Source organism: Melitaea cinxia, chromosome 12 (genome assembly GCF_905220565.1).
Source record: "Melitaea cinxia chromosome 12, ilMelCinx1.1, whole genome shotgun sequence".
NCBI lineage: Eukaryota > Metazoa > Arthropoda > Insecta > Lepidoptera > Nymphalidae > Melitaea > Melitaea cinxia.
The window spans coordinates 9,307,276-9,327,940 of NC_059405.1; the positions used below are offsets into that span (position 1 = coordinate 9,307,276).

The 20,665-nt window shown below is 32.7% G+C and overlaps 2 protein-coding genes across 2 annotated transcripts; one reads left to right on the forward strand and one right to left on the reverse strand.

Annotated features, from left to right (window-relative positions):
* Window positions 1-610: 610 nt before the first annotated feature.
* On the forward strand, window positions 611-11,420 carry LOC123658307 (3-ketodihydrosphingosine reductase). The gene is made up of 3 exons (XM_045593745.1): window positions 611-1,157; window positions 1,627-1,868; window positions 11,157-11,420. The coding sequence occupies exons 1-3, from the start codon at window positions 611-613 to the stop codon at window positions 11,373-11,375; spliced, it is 1,008 nt and encodes a 335-aa protein (XP_045449701.1). The 3' UTR covers window positions 11,376-11,420.
* Window positions 11,421-11,599: 179 nt separating this feature from the next.
* On the reverse strand, window positions 11,600-17,871 carry LOC123658218. Its single transcript, XM_045593660.1, has 8 exons — window positions 17,589-17,871; window positions 16,973-17,130; window positions 15,947-16,055; window positions 15,775-15,860; window positions 15,543-15,683; window positions 13,861-13,960; window positions 12,578-12,730; window positions 11,600-12,003 (listed from the first exon to the last, which is right to left on the reverse strand). Exons 1-8 carry the CDS (start codon window positions 17,869-17,871, stop codon window positions 11,903-11,905), a joined length of 1,131 nt encoding a protein of 376 aa, XP_045449616.1. The 3' UTR covers window positions 11,600-11,902.
* Between the last annotated feature and the right edge of the window lie 2,794 nt (window positions 17,872-20,665).

Consider the following 20,665-nt stretch of genomic DNA (forward strand, 5'->3'; position numbering starts at 1 on the left):
AACAATAGTAGTCGAACAAACGATAATTAATCAAAATTAGTGAATCTGAGCGCCAAAAGTAAAGATAGTAAATTTAACTTTTTTCAACGACTTTATTGATTTATAATTGAATAATTTATGGTGAGCAATTTTAAAGGACAACGTAGTTGAATTGAACTATTGAAAATCTATCGATTAGTATTTTTTTTATTACAAATATCATTATTTTGCAGCCTAGGGTGGGGTAGGTATGTGTATCAATAGGTATTGATAAAAATTTGACATATATAATCTGTAATTCTGTATTGTGTAAGTGTGTGAAATTCACACACAATTCACACAGTAAATAGACGTTACAATCATGGGTGTTTAATGGTATACCGTATAAGACCGTGATTACAAGAAGACCCATAGATAAGAAAACAACAATAATATTCACTACATATAACATTGTTTATAGTTTATAACTTTGTATAGACCTTAGAATATTATATTTAACAAATACAGAGTCATCTATGTATCCAGTGCTTAGTCTATTGTTCTAGTAGTCGCTGTAGTCGACTTTCACCTTTATTTACTCTTTGTTTTAACGCGCGAGTTATAAAATCATAACCTTGTTTCGACTGGCAGAATGATGTTCTTTATTGGAATCGTTTTTGCTGTACTTTTTCTAGTTATAGTGATTATCTTACATCGAAATTTAGATAAGAAAACTGTTTATAAAAATCTTAAGGGTAAGCATGTTGTTGTCACGGGAGGCTCGAGCGGCATTGGCGAGGCTGTGGCAGTTCAAGCAGCTCAATTGGGAGCTAACGTTACGGTTATTGGTCGCGATGAGCACAGACTTCAATCAAGCGTTTATGAAGTTCAAAAGCATTGCCCTCTTTTCAGTGGGCAAAGAGTTCAATACGTTGCCTTAGATGTTACATCGGACTATGACTTGATCGAGTCAAGTTTATCGCAGTTGGAAGTTGATGTTGGTCCAATATTTATGTTAATTAACTGTGCTGGAAAATGCATATGTGGGCAGTTTGAGAAAATGGACATTAGGGATATAAAACATATGATAGATTTAAATTATTTCGGTACTGCCTATCCTACAAGATATGTTCTACCAGGAATGAAACAACGTAACGAGGGTTCTATTATATTTGTCTCTTCGGAAGCTGCATTGATAGGTAAGAAATATTTAGTTTGAAAGAAGTTAAAACATAACATTCCATAAAATGTATTAAAAAATATTATTAGTTAATAACTTTGTAACACATTTAGAAGGTATTTTTTTTATTTTAATAAGATAAATTATTGAGAGTAAACAAAAAATTCACCTTTTTTTTAAATAAAATTTACCAAGAAAAAAAGCTTTGGCATGTAATATCCCATTGCTGGGTATAGGCCTCTTTCCCCATGTAGGAGAAGGATCAGAGCTTAATCCACCACGCTGCTCTAATGCAGGTTAGCGGATATATTCCTACTATGAGTAACAATCGCTATCAGGTGTACATGATAACAATCGGGATCACACCAAACATCTATATGGCCAATACTAACATTTGTCATGTGCAAGGATCAAACCCGCAACCGCCAGTGCAACAGTCACAAAAAAGTGCTGTGACAAACAATTACCTAACATAAAAAATGTTTTAGGTATATATGGATACAGCGCGTATAGTGCAGCCAAGTGGGCTGTGCGAGGCCTAGCAGAATCTGTCTTAATGGAATTAGTAGGAACTAATGTGAGCCTGACACTTGCATTCCCCCCGGACACCGATACTCCTGGATTTAAAGCTGAAGAACTTACAAAACCTAAAGAAACAAAGCTTATATCAGGCACTGGAGGTCTTCTTACCCCTGAAGAAGTAGGAAGAAAAATGATCAGGGACGCGATGGTAACTCATTTACAATTGAGATAAATATGAAAATCACAGCTAAATAAATAACACTACTCTCAAAAAGTGTTGTGTTCCTGTGGTGAGTAAGGTGGCCAGATTTCCTGTGGAGGGTCGGGGTAGGGTTGCTAGTGGGTTGCTTACTTCTAGTATTACAGAAGTCTATAGACGATTGAAACATCTGGGATGTATGCTTGTTTGCTGATCTTGTTGTTTGAAAATATTTCATGAATATGTAACGTTGACTTGTTTAGATCATTGAAATTAAGTGAAATGGTTAATACTGTTTTAAATCTATTCTTATACATTTATTTAAATAAGTAGTTAAGATTCGCGGTTTTACATGTGTTAATTTGAAAAAAAAAGACTATAGTCTTTCTTGGTTAATGGTTAACTTTTAAGCTTTATAATGTTAGGATTTATTGTGTTATTTAATAACTGTGTCTGCTCGCAAATGGAAAAAAATGACTTTAATTTACATTGACAAGTAATGTAACATAGGTAATTGAAGAAATATTCAATTAAATATGCGTTATTTGAGAAAACTCAAAAAATACTTGTCAGATCTCGATCAAATAATAAATTGAACCACATGACAAGCAGCAGCTTTTGATTAACACCCAGTAAAAAGTTATACCTAGTAGTGTGTTAATAAAAAAAATTCAATTTAATTGAGAACCTCCTTGTTTTTGAAGTTTTTTTTATATCACTAGTTCGGCAAACCAGCGTACGGCTCACCTGATGGTAAGAGATTACCGTAGCTTATAGACGTCTGCAATACCAGAAGCATCGCAAGCGCGTTGTCGACCCAATCCCCAAACCCCCCCCCCCAGGAGCTCTGGTCACCTTACTCACCAACAGGAACACAATACTGCTTGAAAATAGTATTATTTAGCTGTGGTCTTCTGTAAGGTCGAGGTACTACCCCAGTCGGGCTGCTCCATATTTTGAGCAGGAAATATCTGCTGTGCCCTACCTCAGTTATTCCTGCTGTGCCCTACCTCAGTTATTCCTGCTGTGCCCTACCTCAGTTATTCCTGCTGTGCTCTACCTCAGTTAAACAAAATAAATTAATACATTAGGTATACATTATTTTGTATAAATTATATATTGTTTATTAGGGGCTGATTCCGATAATATGTGGAATAAAAAAAATCATATTGATATAATAACTGTTGTTGCCTGCGACTTGTCCGCATGAAATTTAACAAAAAAGTTATGGTTCATTTCGCAGAGTTATAAAACAAAAAAAAGAAGAGTACCGTCAAATCTGGCAACTTTGCCAAGGATTACTAACTTTGCCACCAGCAGAGTGCGAAAGATAATCCTTTCTAAAACGTTGTACGCATATTTTTTAATGTTATAACTATTTTAGAGGGAAAATACGGTTATCAGTTGGCAACATTTGTTTGAGTAGGGCAATAACACGGCAGTCAATTTTCGGCATTTCCAATTCGAATTCAGTCTGTTACCTAGCCTTAAAATTCAGTGCTCAGGAACTTTTAACATTTTCGTCGATAAGCAACGGATCCAGGTATGTAAGTTTCAGATATAATGTAAATTTTATCTCGAGGATTAGATTGATTACCTTAAAAATGCCCTAGCGTTTGAATTGTGTCTCATAATTTTGTTGGCAATGCTACCAGACTATGGTGGCCAGTATAAGATGGCAACTATACCATGTTTTGTGACGACCTAGGGTTGTACACGATTAAAAAAAAAGTAATATGTAGATGACACAGTCAAAAAATAAAGTTTTATTTTGTAGAGCTTTACATTCTTGCTAGTTTGAAACTTTTAAAACCTTTATATTCTTGCTAGTTTAACTTAATTATTTCTTAATATCTACTTATAAGAGTCAATACTTTACCAACACGCAAACAGATAATATTCATACTAACACGAATGAAATACATATTATATGAAACGAAAAATTTTGATGGCTATGTGAAATACTTTTGTACAGTTGTCTTTGAAGAACCATAATAATTTCTAAAACATCAACTCTCAGAAAGCTTCCACCAACAATCGGTTCTGTAGGTATTAACCATATCTAGCTTTATCCTGCGACTTTTGTCAGCCCCTTTAGTAGTAGGTGGTAACTTATTTTTGTCTATTATTTTAGGAAATGGGTCGCCGTAACCGACGAAAACTAGGATCAAGACACTATAAAAACTATACCCAGGAAATGCTAGAGTTAACCGTTGATCTGGTGAAAAAAAAGAATATAAATTCATTGGAAGCAGAAAGACGATTTCTTATACCTCGGCGTACAATAGAAAATAAAGTTAAGGGACTTCATTCAAAACTTCCCGGTGGCCAGTTACGTCTATTAGACTCTGAGGAAAAGGACATCGTGGATGTCTTAACAGCCGCTGCAGATTTTGGTTCCCCATTATCTCGACTAGATCTACGTATACTTATCTTTGAATATTTGAATAAAAATTGTCGGTCTTACCTATTTTCCAATAAAATACCAGGTAAATGGTGGGTAAGAAATTTTTTAAGCAGAAACAAGGATGCATTAACTGAGCGAGCAGTACAGAACATAAAGAAGGCACGGGCGGAAAAAACTGTGGGTGAAATCGAAACTTACTTCAGCAATCTTGAACGCACTGTATTAGATGTCCCTCCACGAAATATTCTAAACTATGATGAGACTAACTTATCCGACAACCCCGGATCAACAAAATGCATTTTCAAACGCAAAGTTAAATATCCCGAAAGAATATTAAACCATTCAAAAGGTAATATTTCTATTATGTTTGCCGCATGTGCAGATGGATCTTTATTACCTACTTATACGGTATACAAATCTGAAAATTTGTGGTCTTCATGGTGCATGGGTGGACCACCGGAAGCGAGATTTAATAGAACGAAGTCGGGATGGTTTGATGCTTTAGTATTTGAAGATTGGTTTAGGACTGTCGTTATTCCATGGGCTACTAAGCTTGATGGACCGAAAGTCGTTATTGGCGATAATTTGTCGAGTCATCTGAATGTGAATATTTTAAGGTTGTGTGAGCAGCATTATATACGGTTTGTATTTTTACCACCGAACTCTACACATGTCACTCAACCATTAGATGTGGCCTATTTCGGACCATTAAAAAAAATCTGGCGGCGAATCCTAACGTGTTATAAAATAAAAAATCCATCTGAGGCTCAAATAAATAAAACTCACTTTCCCATATTGTTGAAAGAGTTATTGATAAAAACCGAAATTTTCGATAAGGATAAAATTAAATCAGGTTTTAAAGCCACAGGCATCGTCCCTTTTAACCCCCAAAAAGTCCTTAAGAAACTGCCTGATTACGAAGAAGAAACAAAATACAAAATAGACGCAGCACTTTTAGATTTTTTGAAAAAAACTAAAGCGCCTGATCCTCTTAAGAGAACAGTATTAAACAAAAAATTGAAAATAGATCCTGGATGCTCGATTTCATGTCAAGATGCAGAAAAAATTATGAATGGAGCAAAAAGAAAACAAAAAACATTAACCAAAAAGTTGAATAATCCAAAAAATAATGAAAAACATGTAACTATTTTATCAGATGTTCGTCTTTCACCAGAAAACCAAGCTTATTTTGATTTAAATCAATGTAAGAGTCTTGATTTAAAATTAATAGATGCAAAATCTAAACTCCCCTTAAAAAATAAAGAAACTGAAAATATAAATCCATATAAACATCCAGTACACTCAACTTCTGGGACCTTTAAAGTGATCGAAAAGAAAACCCCAATACAAACAAAAAAACGGAAAGTTGATTATGACAGTGACGAGGAAAATGAAGATAATTATTCACTAAGAGATACTTCAGATGAGGAAATGGTCATGTCTGAAGATGAAGACATGGCTTTGTGTGCCATTTTAAAACATAGTAAAAAGTACGAGACTGATTATTATATTAGCAACACATTGCAAGTGTTGGGTATTGATGAAATTAATACAAATCTGAACAACAGTTTAAGTGAAATGAAGGATTTACACTCAAAAATTGACGAAACGAATATACCAGAACGGAAAAATATCGATATAGGTAAGAAAGATGATGTAATATTGGATATAGATGATAAAGAAATGAATGAAAATGAAAAAGCTGAAAATTTTTTATTCTTCAATATGGGCGAAATTGAAACAAAAGAAAATGAATGTATAAATGACCATGAGAAAAAAGAACGTATGCACTCGGACTTGAACAATATTGGAACAAAGGAAAGAGCTGATAATATAGGTGTGAACTCGACTAATGAACAATGTAAAATAAATGAAAAGACGGATAAACAGTATAAAGAAGAAAGTACGGCTATAGACTTTAATATGGATAAAATAAAAACATTCGAAACTGAAAAGATTAATAAACATGAAAAACAAGGAAGTGTGAAAGAGATTGAAAATTTGGATCTCAACCAAAATGAAGATATTGATAATATACACGAGAAAAAACAAGAAGTGATCTCAGAAATACAAGAAAATAAAAAAGAAACCATATTTTACGAAAAACAAAGCGTTTTAGTTAGATACTACAATCGTAATAATTGGAAATATTACGTAGGATTCATAGAGAAGATAGACGTACAAGAAATAGAAACATATTATTCGATTAATTATTTAAAGACTGTTAAAAAGCCTAACTTAAGATTTATAGTTTGCAAAAGAGATTATGATGTCGTACCATCTTCATTTATCGTCAAAGCTATAAAATTAAATTTAGTGAAAAAAAACCGAGAATACTTGGTTGAGAAATGTGATGAACATTATTTTTAAGGCTGTCTAAATATTTGATTATTTATTTGACGATTATGAAAGCCAGTAATTTTTTTTTCCTATAATATTTGCTAGAATTTGTTTTTTTTTTTTTTAAACGATTTAAACATTTTTACATTTTATTTGTTTACTGATACAACTTATTAAACAATGCATAAATAATGACATAATTAATTGTTCCTAATAAAATTTATTGGTATAAAGAATATTTTCTTCGATATAATGCTATAGTATTGTTTTTTGTTTTTATAATAATGTTACAGTTTCGTATGTTTCGTTTTTGACAAAACTTTTATTGGTGCTTTGTATGTTCCTATGTACTTAATTACTCGTAAGTAATAAAATAAATAAATACCTACATAATATTTTTTCATTGTCAACCCTGAACGTATTCACGGAATTTCTATGAAATTCTCAGAAAAGGGTGATCAACTTTGCCAATAACTCTGTGGTTTACTTTATAATAAATATATCTTATGGGTCATATTCCTTAAGTATTGTATCCAAACTATTGATGATTCTTTACTAATGTTATAAGTAGAATTTACATTTTCCAGGAAATAAAATTTATTTGGCAAAGTTACCAGATGGTATAGGTATCTTTGCCATTTTATTTTTTTAACCCTTGCCAAAATATCCTTTATTTTATTTCAAAAACATTTACATCTATGTACTCTTTGATAAATATACTATCTGCCATACATACTTCTGTGATTTCACACGTTTGATTTTTGGTTGAAATTTAACTTTGATTTTGTAACAGTTGTTTAAAGTGGCAAAGTTGCCAGATTTGACGGTATAACAATAGTTTATTGAACATTATACATATTTACAATTCACAACTTAAGAACTAAATATTTACAGATAGTTTTGGTATAAATCATGTCCGCGTGGAAATGTGCCAAGAATGCTGGCAGCATTTCCCCGTTGAATTGCTATGCCGATTATCTGGGCAAAAAATGCACCAGCCCTCTTGTCACCAGTGAAGGCAATAAGGCGAGAAGTTATCTCATTTAAATTTTTTTTAACACTGCTACTCCAAGGTCCAAGTGTTTCGACTGCAAACGGCATAAAGATTTAATTTAGAATTAGTGACGAATATTTGTGCCGCTTAGTCGTTTCAACTTTTTCTCTTGCGGCTCCCGCTTTTAAAGCTGTTTCCCTGACATGAGACGGAGCAAGTGTGTCAACGCAGGTTGCGTCCCACAAAAGCGCCCGTCCCCATTCCCAGGGAACCAACGTCAATCCATCAGGTCTCTTGCCAGAATATAATACATAAAATAAATAAATTTCTAAAATTAAAGCAGCCTAAGTTACTCCTTATTATTATGCTACTGAAAGTCCCGTCAAAATTGGTCCAGCCGTTTTAGAGATTAGCTGGAACAAACAGACAGACAGACAGACAAAAATTGTAAAAAATATTTTTTGATATATATATAGTGTATACATCCATATGCATATAGCAAAAAGCGGTTATTTTAGTATTACAAACAGACACTCCAATTTTATTTATTTGTATAGAGTATAGATATAGTTTTGAAATAAAAATTATACATAAGATGATGTTAAAGATGAAAATTAAAAGTAAAAAACCTTTTTAAAAAACAAGCTTTTATTTGAATGCGCCAAAACGAAAAAAAATTTTTACTTACAAAAAATATATCTATATTATCTATATCTATATCTATATCTATATTATATATAAAAGCGAAAGGTCACTCATCACGAAATCTTCGAAACTATAACACCTACAAACTTGAAATTTGGCAGGTAGGCTCCTTATAGGACATAGACATCCGCTAAGAACGGATTTTACGTAACTCGACCCCTAAGGGGGTAAAACGGGGGTTGGAAGTTTGTATGAAAGTCCTATGTGTAAGCTCTAAAGATGGTGAAAAGGTGTCCAAATAATGTATCTTTAGAAATCAACTCTTTTTTGGGTTTAAAACGGGGGATCGTAGGTTGACTCACTGATCACGAAATCTCCGAAACTATAACACCTACAAACTTGAAATTTAGCAGGTAGGCTCCTTATAGGGCGTAAACTACCGCTTAGAATGGGTTTTACGAAACTCGACACCTAAGGGGGTAAAACGGTGCTTGGAAGTTTGTATGAAAGTCCTATGTTTTTGAAGTGAGTTGAAATTTAAAATGTAAGCTCTATAGATGGTGAAAAAGTGTCCAAATAATGTATCTTTAGAAATCAACTCCTTTTTGGGGTTAAAACGGGGGATCGTAGGTTGACTCACTGATCACAAACTCTCCGAAACTATAACACTTACAAACTTGAAATTTACCAGGTAGGCTCCTTATAGGGCGTAAACTACCGCTAAGAATGGGTTTTACGAAACTCGACACCTAAGGGGGTAAAACGGGGGTTGGAAGTTTGTATGAAAGTGCTATGTTTTTGAAGTAAGAGACTTGAAATTAAAAATGTATGCTCTATAGATGGTGAAGAGTTGTCCAAATAATGCATCGTAATCTATAGATATATATAAAAGAGGAAGGTCACTGACTCACTCATCGCGAGAACTCAAAAACCGCTTGATGGACCCATCCATCCAGGATGGACAAAGATGAAATTTGCCAGGGAGGTAGATTATAGTTAGTAGACTACTGTTAAGAACATTTTGTGATATTCCATCGCTAAGGGGGTTTAATTGGGGATGATAGTTTGTATGAAACATATACAGCAGCTATAAGTTCGCCTGATAGGTTATTTATACTGCAGCCTGAAAATAAAACTAAAAATGTGGTGTATAGAGAGGTTTTATAAATATAACTATTAAATTATACTAAATTGGGTCTTTTAAAAAGTTACCCAGTGTGATAAGCATTTCAAGTGACTAAAATCAAAAAATAATTTGCGTTAAACATCTTAATAGTAATGCATATCTTCATAACCATGCGAACGTAGTCGCGGATAACAGTTAGTGTATTATAAAACAAAGTCTCCAAAAATGTATGTGATCGATTCCCTCAAAATCTACTGAACGAATTTTCATGCGGTTTTACCAATGGAGAGAGGGCTTCGGAACGGCTAAGCCGGTTTTGATGATAGTTTCACTGGAAGTTTGCTGGGAAAACTTTGTGACACACTGATTTTTACGCGGGCGAAGCCGCGGGCACTACTAGTATATATATATATATATATATATATATATATTTTATGTATGTTCGGGGTTAACTTCGTCGTTTATGAACCGATTTGATAATTCTTTATTTGTTGGAAAGTAGATATCCCAGGGTCTCCTCACCGTGCCTCGGAGAGCACGTTAAGCCGTCGATCCCGGTTGTTATCATGTACACCTGATAGCGATCGTTACTCATAGTAGGGAATATATCCGCCAACCCGCATTGGAGCAGCGTGGTGGATTAAGCTCTGATCCTTCTCTTACATGGGGAAAGAGGCCTATGCCCAGTAGTGGGATATTACAGGCTGAAGCGTTTAGATATCCCAGGTGTGGTACCATGATAAGAAAACCAGCATCTGATGATGGAATCCCAGAGAAATCGAGGGAACTTCTTAAAAATCCGCAATAACTTTTTACTGGGTGTACCGATTTTAATAATTTTTTAATTTAATCGAAAGCTGATGTTTCTCATGTGGTCACATATACATTTTATTGAGATCTGATAACTACTTTTTTGAGTAATCTTTGATAACGCGTAATTACTTGACTATTTTTTCGTCGATCTACGTTGTATTACTCGTCGATGTAATTGAAGTCGGTTTTTTTTCGTTTGCGAGCAAACACAATTATCGATGATTAAAAATATTTGCCTTAATTCTAAATTGAGACCAAGATCTTAATAGAATAAATACAATTAATAAATTATTGTTTTAATCTAGTCCTATACAATCTAATATATACTTACTATGTGTGGTTTAAAAATTAATATTAATACCGACTAAGGTACGAACATACAATTTCGAAAAAATTGTCGCGCTGTAAAGCACGTTTTGTCTTTCCATTGTAGTTAATGAAAACTTTTTTTTTGAATACTATAATATGGGTATCAAATTAAATGGCTCAATACAAGAATTTCAAAAAAGTATATCATAATTATTATTACCGTAATACTAATAAAAATAATAATAAGAAAGTTTAAAAAATGTGGACTTTGCTCTTTCCCGTGCCTATGCTAAGCAAGCTGCGAGGCGCGCTTCTTCGTCGCCTCTTAATCGAAGATCAAATTCGGGGAGTAGCCCAATAAAAGTTATGCTTGGTCAAGTAAAAAAAAAAAAACATAAGTGGCGACTTTAGAACCATTGAACTTGAAAATTTAATTGAATCGATTACGTTATTTGTCTAACTAAAAAGACACAAATATAATAATTTAAAGAAATTATTAATTTATTAGTAGGAAATAAATTCTTGTCTGATCAGATCTCAGACTCTCCTCTCCTCACCAAATTCGCCCCTCTTCACAACTCGCCGCCTGTCTCACACCACAATAGATTAATTCAGAATGTCCTCTTAATATAAATGTTAATTGATAAGTTATTTCTGTTGCAGAAAGGTAAAAGATACTCAACGTTTGGATTCAGTGGTCACCTTTTGTCACTTTTGTACTGTGGTACAATTGACAGTGTGTCACAAGTCCTGATCCAGATATTTTCTTTGAGTTTACTAAGAGCTGTTATGGTCTGGATACAGTTGTCTTTTCACAAGATTGTGAGAGACTGTTTGAAAGAAAGACAAGCCGCTGAAAAGGTAAACGAAAAGACCCAATAATGTTAAAAAATGTGTCGTCTTATTTCTTATAAAACTTATAATAATCATAATTATTAATAACTTATTTGGAGGTTTTTAAGTAAAATCTATGTATTATTTTTAGTCACAATGCAATTGTTATTTTTTTAAGTAACAATAAAATTATGCATTTGCAATTTATAATGATTAAACTTTATAATTTATTATAATACTGTATTGATATTGAGAAATATTAATGCATCAAATTAAATGGCATAAATATTTTTATTTATGAATTTTATTACATATTGAAGGTCAAGAACTTATAATAAATGTGTAGTTAGTAGGGTGTTTTGTATACTTATTATAAATAAAAACGCATTTAAAGAAAATATGTAAAAATATAAATAAATAATTTGTTATATTTTGAAGTAAAATTATTTTATTATTTTTATGCCCTTTTCGTCTTTGAAATAGTAATTTCTGGTTACAAACACATGGAAAATATATATGTGGTCTCATGCTCGTACATAAAAGAAACTATTTTTAAATCTCATTAAATTATTATATCATTTAGTACAAGAGTGTTGTTGATAGTTGAGTTTAAAACCACGTCCTGCGTAAATTCCATCTGATCTGAACCATACTACTATTGGTCCTGCTCCATCGTCTGAAACAATATTTAAGTTATAGATCTGGCAATCAACGAGTCCGCGGCGCCCTTAGTTGTGTGAGTGACCAATCTGTATCGTCAATGTAGGTGTGAGAGTGAACGTTTAATTTTTATCTGGGCTATCTGGATATAGATAGGTATATCTGGAATCAGATAGCCCAGATAAAAACAAATAAAAATCGTATGAAAATTTTGGAATCCCTGTTTCAAATACAATAGCTTACAATAACTTCCCGTACAAATCATCGTTTTTTATTCGAAATTTTCAGCAGGGAGACCATAGTATACGCTTCCTTATAATCGGTTTTCTGTTGTTCTACTAGAAAAATTGTTTAAATTTAATATTTTAAATGTATTTAAATATTATTTGCCTCTTTATATTTTTTTATGAAGTAGGTATTTTTCTTTTACGTGATGTAAAAGAAGGTAAATTCATTATGAAAGACGCATGTTTTGAAAGAGATAATAGAAAGTTATATTTATAATATGGGAGGGTAGGGGACAATCTTTTCCTAAGGTGAATAGGTAGTTTTGCAATTAGATATTTGCGAGTACAGTTCAGTTTGTAAACCTGTCACTGGGGCGTCTGACTCGAAATCTTGAAAAACTGAGCCGTCGTTAAGGCGTTCACCGCATAATCTCACTGCAGATATAAGCAGCCAATCGCTTGGACAGTCAAATATTTCAACACCGGCTTGTCGAGGCGGTATTATAGGAAGACCTTCTAAAAATAAAAAATATAATTGTGTTTGATCGCAAACGAAAAAAAAAACGACTTCATTTACATCGACAAGTAATACAACGTAGGTAGACGAAAAAATAATCCAGTAAATACGCATTATCAAAGATTATTCCAAAAGTTGTAATCAGATCTCGGTGAAATTTAAATGGCTTTCGATTAAATTAAAAATCATCAAAATCGGTTCACCCAGTAAAAAGTTATGCGGATTTTCGAGGGTTTCCCTCGATTACTCTGGGATCCCATCATCAGATCTTAGTTTCCTTATCATGGTACCACACTTAAGATATCTATTTTCCAACAAAAAAAGAATTATCAAAATCTGTTCATAAATGACGAAGTTATTCCCGAACATAGATAAATATATATATACGGTCGAATTGAGTAAACTCCTCCTCTTTTGAAGTCGGTAAAAAATTAATAGCTATTTGGTACACTTTTTCTTATACTATAATTATAAATATCCGAGTAAAATACCCGACTAGAAAAAAGGTCAGGCTCAACCAGATCATGTATCTGGACCGGATCAGGATAGAATATGGCATGCCAGATCCGGCAAACTCTATCAGGACCAGGTCTGGTCCAGACAAGGATATCCTGATGTAAAATATAATCAAGTATGATAAGGCATACTGGATCAGGACCCGGTCTGGTCCAGATAAGGACAGCCTGATGTAAAAAATAATCAAGTATTCTAAACATTTTTGAATTCCTCATGTGTGGGTAACACAAAAATAAAATCGTACATATAATCAAGTATGGTAAGAATACTGGATCAGGACCCGGTCCGGTCCAGATCAGGATAGCCTGATGATATTTTTTTCATAGTAGTCACACACATACGTGTTGCGAGTAAATAACACTTATTGTATTATTTTCCTAGTAGGTGATAGTTTTTATTTTTTTGTTAATTGGCACAAAATGTGTTGCGTATCCGAAATGTTTTATATTATAGGAAAAATAATAAAAAAGTACTATGAATATTAATAAGTAGGTAGGTATCTAAGTATGTTATTATATGTATATTTTATAGGTATCAAATATTTATTCTGGTTGTTATCATAAATACACGATAATGATCGACTAAATAACTAAAAATGAGTTTTTTAACGTACCAGTATCGTAGTTGACAATTTGCATATCTCCAAAATTATTATATGTTATACTGCAGGAGGCTTTTGCGCGTTCTATGCACATAGCATAATTAAGATTGTTCTGAAAAAGTTCACAATACTCATTTATAACAATAATCTATACCTACTTATGGAATAAAAAGCCATGAATTAAGTCACCGCTAACTAATTGGTGATCACTAATTGTAAATTACTCATGGCCAATAGGACCTTTCGTAATCTAACGGACAGATAGGTCGCGGTTTTCGATTACATTTAAACGAGTTATTTGTATTTCTGCAATTGCCTTAGATGTAGAATTATGTCTTTCTTATTCCAGTAGTAAGTGATTACCGTACCACATACTATGCCTACCCAAGCCCCGCTATCAACGCAAGCATATCTTCGGGTACACTGGCTACCTTCCCTGTGGAAAAACTCCGATATAAAATGTTAAGTTCCATTGGGGATTATGATAGATCTATCTGGATTGAAAAATACCCAGATAAAAATTGTATTTTAATGTATCAAATTTGAATAAAGTATTTGGAATTCCTGTTCCAAACACACACGGTTACAGTAGTTTACAATAACTTCCCATCAATCATCGTTTTTTATTTGGATCTATCAGGAATTTTTAGCAGGCCTACCTTAAGAACACAACACCATTTGTAAGGGACTACCTTACATCACAGCAAATAAGTATCATTTGGCTGTGATGTTCCGTAAGGTGAAGGGTGCCTACTTTCCCAGTCAGACTGCTCTAAACTAAAAAATTATAGGATAAAATTGCCGGTTCTGGTTACCGTTAATGGTAATATAAAAACATGATAACGATCGCTTTGTATCTAAAATGTGACTAAAGAAATTTTAAAAATCTTAAATAGGTGGAATTAAACAAGGGTCTTCATGTAATTTTGCTATTTTTTGAAGTTAGATGAAACTTTATTGTTAAGGGTTCCGAAGAGAAACTAAGAATAATAAACGTGTACGTACGTAGGTATTCGTTTTTTTTTTCTTTAGGTAAAGAGTAGAAATAGAAATAAAAGTTGTACCACTGTGAAGCTACAGGTAAAACCGAGTTTAAAATATTATTAACTATAATAATTTTATTGTTATAGTATATAAAGATATTATGTTGAGCTGTATTTACAATGTTTTCACCACTTAATATGAGGTAACGCATAAAAATGATAGGTATTAAAAACAAAGTTCAAGTCTTGGCATTTGCTATTAAGTATCATGAATGTGACAAACTTCGGGGTCACGCAAGAATGGTTCGTAAACTTCGGCATACCCAAGAAAGTCGTGGCATGCAAAAGTACGTCATTTTGCGGGTATATGTTACATACAGTTGATGTCAATCTTCTATCGTATAGTGTCGGCCTTTTGCGCACATTCTAGATACCTACATATTAAATAGGTGAGTTTTAAAAAACACACCCTTGATGGAAGGAAATAATGTGCAAAACTTAATTTGTCTATTAAGCATGTACCTACAATGTTTTCTATTTTATAACATATACCTACGTATGGATATATACATATAGTGATGTTATGAAAGTAGTACCTAAATGTAGACACATTTACGTAAATACCTAAAATAACCTGTTTAAATTAAAAATCATTACATTAATTTCATTACGCTTAAATATTAATTACATAAAATTTGTAACGAAACGTACCATGTAACTGGGTGACATTTTTATTCCCATTTCAGATGTCTCGCGATAGTTAAATGATTCTAAGTGTCCATGGTCCCCCTTAAAGTATTGTAAACATCCTGAAGGAGCCCACAGAGTGTCTGACGAAATAATTTGTGTTACCTATTAAAGTGAATATATGCTTAAAAGACTTCCTCTCCCGATTTCTATAAAAAATTTATGAAATGGTATAATTATTTGAAATTTGCCTTACCTTTATGGAAAACAAACGTTTTTCTTCGGTTATTGTCTGGAATGAAAATAATATTGGGCCTTCTGTTTCGGAAACTTCCACATAGACTAAAATCAAGCAAAAGAGATAATGACACACTAATCGTACCTATGTCGTACATATATATAAATTATAATATACATCAATTACGTACTATGTTGCCCAGTGTTTATACCGCACAGAATGGGAACTACACTATTGATATTTTGCCCAGTTACAAAAAACTGATCTTGCTCACAAATTCCAGCTGTAGGTGGTAAAATCTAAAAGGTGACGATAATATAAATGATTACATTTTGTTATTATATGTAAATATCTAATAGATATCGCAAATGATTTTATATTATGTGTAGGTAATATATAGGATGGGATAAATAATTAGGTAGACAAACAGTAAGTCAGACATTAGTAGTAAAATTGGAGTGTTTGTTTCTAATATTAAAATAACCGCTTTTTACAATTTTTGTCTGTCTGTCTATCTGTTTGTTCCAGCTTATCTCTGAAACAGCTGGACCGATTTTGGGGGGACTTTTACTGGCAGACAGTTGTTGTAATAAGGTGTAACTTAGGCTACTTTTATTTTAGATATTTATTTATTTTGTAACTCTGCGTGCCTAACAATTTTTTTTTTTACAAATTCCACGCAGACGAAGTGCGGGCGCAACTAGTAACTTAAATAAAACGGTAAGGCACATTTGATTTTATTTTCTTATATTTATTTATCTTTTTAATTGTCGATTTTGTTATTATTTGAAAATAAGTTATTGACACTTATAGTCTAACGCCTAATATTCAGTTTGGAACATTTATTTTATTGTATAATATGGGTGCAGAAGACTTTCATTAATTCAGAGGCTTGTTAAAATAACGAAATAAACTTGTCTATTAGATAGAAACAAACAGAAATACAATTTGATAATAAATTAATATGCACATAATACAGGTTATGAAATGTTAAACTAATAGAGAAGCAAAATTACCTACTTAAAATAATAATAGGATTGTGTGTTTAATTCCAACAACAAATCTGAAAATAGGATCTATTTATGTATTATATTTGTACATTCCTTACAAAAAAAATATGAGTCTGCTAATATTATTGAATATACGTCCGTGTGTGTATTTTAAAGATATTTATTTAAAAATATTTATTCTATATTAATTATTATATTTCAATTACCTCAAAATTCATAAAATCAAGTCGTATTTGCTTTACTTGTTCAGAATATTTGTCTAAAGTAAAAGTACAAGAAAGCCGATCTGAAGTTGGAGTAGGAAATCCCGGATTAGTAAACCATCCGGTGGAGGACGAAGAGCGATCGTCGCATGTAAAAAGAACTAAAAACAAATTTACACAAAAATCAAGCAATTATTAAATGGTTTATATGAGTCATACATACAATTTTAAGTTACATTCACACGCAAATAAAAATCGAATTTAATCTTCTTTATTAATACTTATATAAAATTCTCGTGTCGCGGTGTTTGTTGCCAAACTCCTCCGAAATAGTTGGATTTTTACGAAATTTTGGGTGCATATTGAGTAGGTTTGACAATCGACCAACATCTATTTTTTATACCCCTAAATGACAAGGGTGACCCACCCCTAAATATTATTTTTTTATTTTTGTGACAAAATTGTATATTTTTATTTTATTACATATGAATTGGTATCGAAAAATACAAACAATCCTAGATTTTAATCCTTCTACCACCAACCACTATTTTTTAATACTCATTAGCGGCAAGACAAAGTTTTCCGGGTCAGCCAGGAGGTATATAAAATCTATACTCACTAACACAGCAAGTTCCATAATCATCAGCACAATAAGTTCCCATTGTTATTCCACCAATTTTTTGACAGTCATATTCATGCAGGCAAGTTCCTTCCAAGCCATCAACAGAGAAACACGATACATGATCGAATTCGATCACTTCAAAAATGTCTAGAAATCGACTGTGTAGTATTGCGTTTGATTTAAAAGTTTTCTGTATTTTGGTACTTTGCGTATATCTTGGTTGGACTACTTTCCTTTTATTTAATCCGATCAAATTATTGTTTTTGACATAATTATTCATATTGTCTGGTATCTCGCTATTAAGCGTAACTTTATTTAATGGTTTAAAATCACTTACAATCGAAATATAATTACGAAAACTGTTAGAATTATTGTTCTTATTTACTGCCGGGTGTTCTTCAGTACTCGTAGGACTAAATATTTTTATTTTTCCCTGTTTCTGAATGTTGTGTGATTTGAATAGTCCTTCAAAACTACCATTATCATTTGCTAGGTACCAATTTTTAGTATGAACACATAAAACCAGACTGAGTAATATGACTAAAGTTTTTTGATATCCCATAATATTACTTTGAATTAACAAATAACATTAAATTTCTTCGTCTGCTAAAGTTCAGTTCAAACGTTGGACTAAGAGCTATGACAATTTATTATGAGTTTTAAAATGCTCGGAGAAGACATCTTGACGGATCTAATTAAACGTTTCAGAAACCGTAATGTTTTACTTATTTGATCCACTTATAAAGTAGGTAGCCATATTTCTATTCTGATTATAGCTCACTTTGCACTGGAATTATCTTATTACATTACTTATTTCAATGTTAGGATTTCTGCATACTTCCGCAAAGTGACTCGTTTTATTTATTACTGTATTATTACTACTGTAGTAAAATACTTCTACATAATTGATATTCTTAACAAATATGTTACTTTAATGCAAAGATGCATACGTTTACCTATATAAAGAAATAAAAGTAGATAGACACTCAAAAAGTATAAAAAGTATAATTTCTTATGAATTTAAATTTTGTTTTTGTTTGCCAAATACACAATATGTATAATCATTATCATTATACATAATAAAACTAAGTTGATAAAATGTACGCTTTAGCCTGTAATATCCCACTACTGGGTATAGGCCTCTTTCCCCATGTAGGAGAAGGATCAGAGCTCAATCCACCACGCTGCACAAAGGGTGATTTGACCCAAAAAGCTGGTCAAAATTCAAAAATTCAAAATTTATAAATATTAGAAAATTTTGCTACATAGTCATAGATAAGGACATAATGAATGATATACCGTAAACTTTCATTCACCCTTGCTTCGTTAAACATATCAATCAATCGTCATTTTACAGTCTCGTTTAGATCGTCTTTGTTATGTACGGTTTGCTGCGAAAAACAATTGAAATTTATATTTTATTTGAAACAAGGTTAAGTGAAACTGAACTTTTTATACAATGGACCTTTATGCACCAGGTATGTGTAATTAATGTTTATTAGTAACTTGGTATTATATTGCTTAGTATCTTTAGAAACAAGTTTTTTTCTAACTACCTCCAACATATTATTTATTTTATTCAAAGATTAAATACTTAAGTTTTTTAAATATGTTTCCCGAATGGTCCCAGCTTGTATTTTTTTTCTACTATTAACCTAATGAGTTATGAAGAGAATTACATAAAATTTAGGTGCCACTAAGTGCCACTTTTGGAATGATATTTTTTAAATTAAATTGACTCTTTTACAAAGCAAAGTTTTATTTGCGTTCAGATATTTATTTACCGTATTTTATGGTTGTAGGTTCTTCTGGGTTAACTGTTTTATCAAGACACAGTATATATATGATGACTAAGAACATTAATGAGAAGAGTTTTAGCGAAAAAATAGATAAGGTACAAGAAATAATAATAAATAAATACAGTTTAAATAGTGAGGAAAGGAAAAAATTTATCATTAAATTTTCAAAGCTAAAGTCGGAAATGAAGTCACGGTGGATAGCTGCAAAAAGAACAGAAGATAAATTTTTAAAAATGAATCGAGATTGGCTACAATGGACAATAAACGTCGCGACGTTTGCTTACTCCGATAAGTCTTCAAAGTCTTTAGAGGGACGACCAACACTTTATATATTTTTTTTCTCGTCATTGATATTGTCCCTCTCTGCGCTGCTCCAATGCGGGTTGGCGGATATATTCCCTACTATGAGTAACGATCGCTATCAGGTGTACATGATAAAAACCGGGACCGACGGTTTAACGTGCTCTCCGAGGCACGGTGGGGAAGACCTACAAGGACTGCACAAACACCCAGACCACGGCAAACACCTGTAGGGCCAATACAAATGTTTGTCATGTACGGGGATCGAAACCGCAACCGCTAGCGCAACAGATACAATCCATGGCTGTAACCGTTGCGCCAACGCGGCGGTGATAAAATGTGCGTGCCGATAAAACTTAAAAAGGAGTCCCAGCACAATAAAGGGACTTATACAGTGTGATAGCCCTTTATCCCCGCTCAAACAAGAATGTTCCCGTTTTAACCTAAAGGGCGTGTTTTTAAGGATGTAAGGGCTTTTCAAACCCTTCATCTTGGAAGTTAAGTGTAGTGGCGCTATCTGTTGTCGAGTATTTCAACTTCATTCAGAACAACGATTATTTGGGTTGCATTTCAAAAGGCGCTGCGAGCAATTGCACCATGTGTAGTAATGGCGCGAAATTTAAAATTCCAATTTAAATAAAGCCTTAAATTACATTTGTTACTATAATAAAGTTATTAAGTTGTATGTATTTATACAGCAGTATCTAACTTATATTTTGGAGTTAAAGCGACATAATTTGAGTTATTCAAATTAGTTCTGAAAACATTTTAAAAATAATGTTTTTAATTTCACGCCTTTACTACGTATGCTAGAGCTGCAGAACCTATTGTTACGGTGGACAATAATGTCGAGAACACTCTAGAAGGTGTGAGAAAGAAAATATTCTCAAACTTTCTCGACTATCCTAGAGCCTAGCTCTTTGAATATATTGTTAAGGACACACAAAGAAACTAGCGCCATCTAGCGGCAACCAT

Excerpts from the sequence above, each read along its gene's own strand:
- LOC123658307 (XM_045593745.1), top strand. The coding sequence starts at position 611 with ATGATGTTCTTTATTGGAATCGTTTTTGCTGTACTTTTTCTAGTTATA. Across the intron at positions 1,158-1,626 it reads TTCGGAAGCTGCATTGATAG|GTATATATGGATACAGCGCG; the intron begins GTAAGAAATATT and ends AAAATGTTTTAG. Across the intron at positions 1,869-11,156 it reads AAATGATCAGGGACGCGATG|AAAGGTAAAAGATACTCAAC; the intron begins GTAACTCATTTA and ends TTTCTGTTGCAG.
- LOC123658218 (XM_045593660.1), bottom strand. The coding sequence starts at position 17,871 with ATGAATAATTATGTCAAAAACAATAATTTGATCGGATTAAATAAAAGG. Across the intron at positions 15,684-15,774 it reads AACGTTTGTTTTCCATAAAG|GTAACACAAATTATTTCGTC; the intron begins GTAAGGCAAATT and ends TCACTTTAATAG. Across the intron at positions 12,731-13,860 it reads AATTGTCAACTACGATACTG|AAGGTCTTCCTATAATACCG; the intron begins GTACGTTAAAAA and ends TTTTATTTTTAG.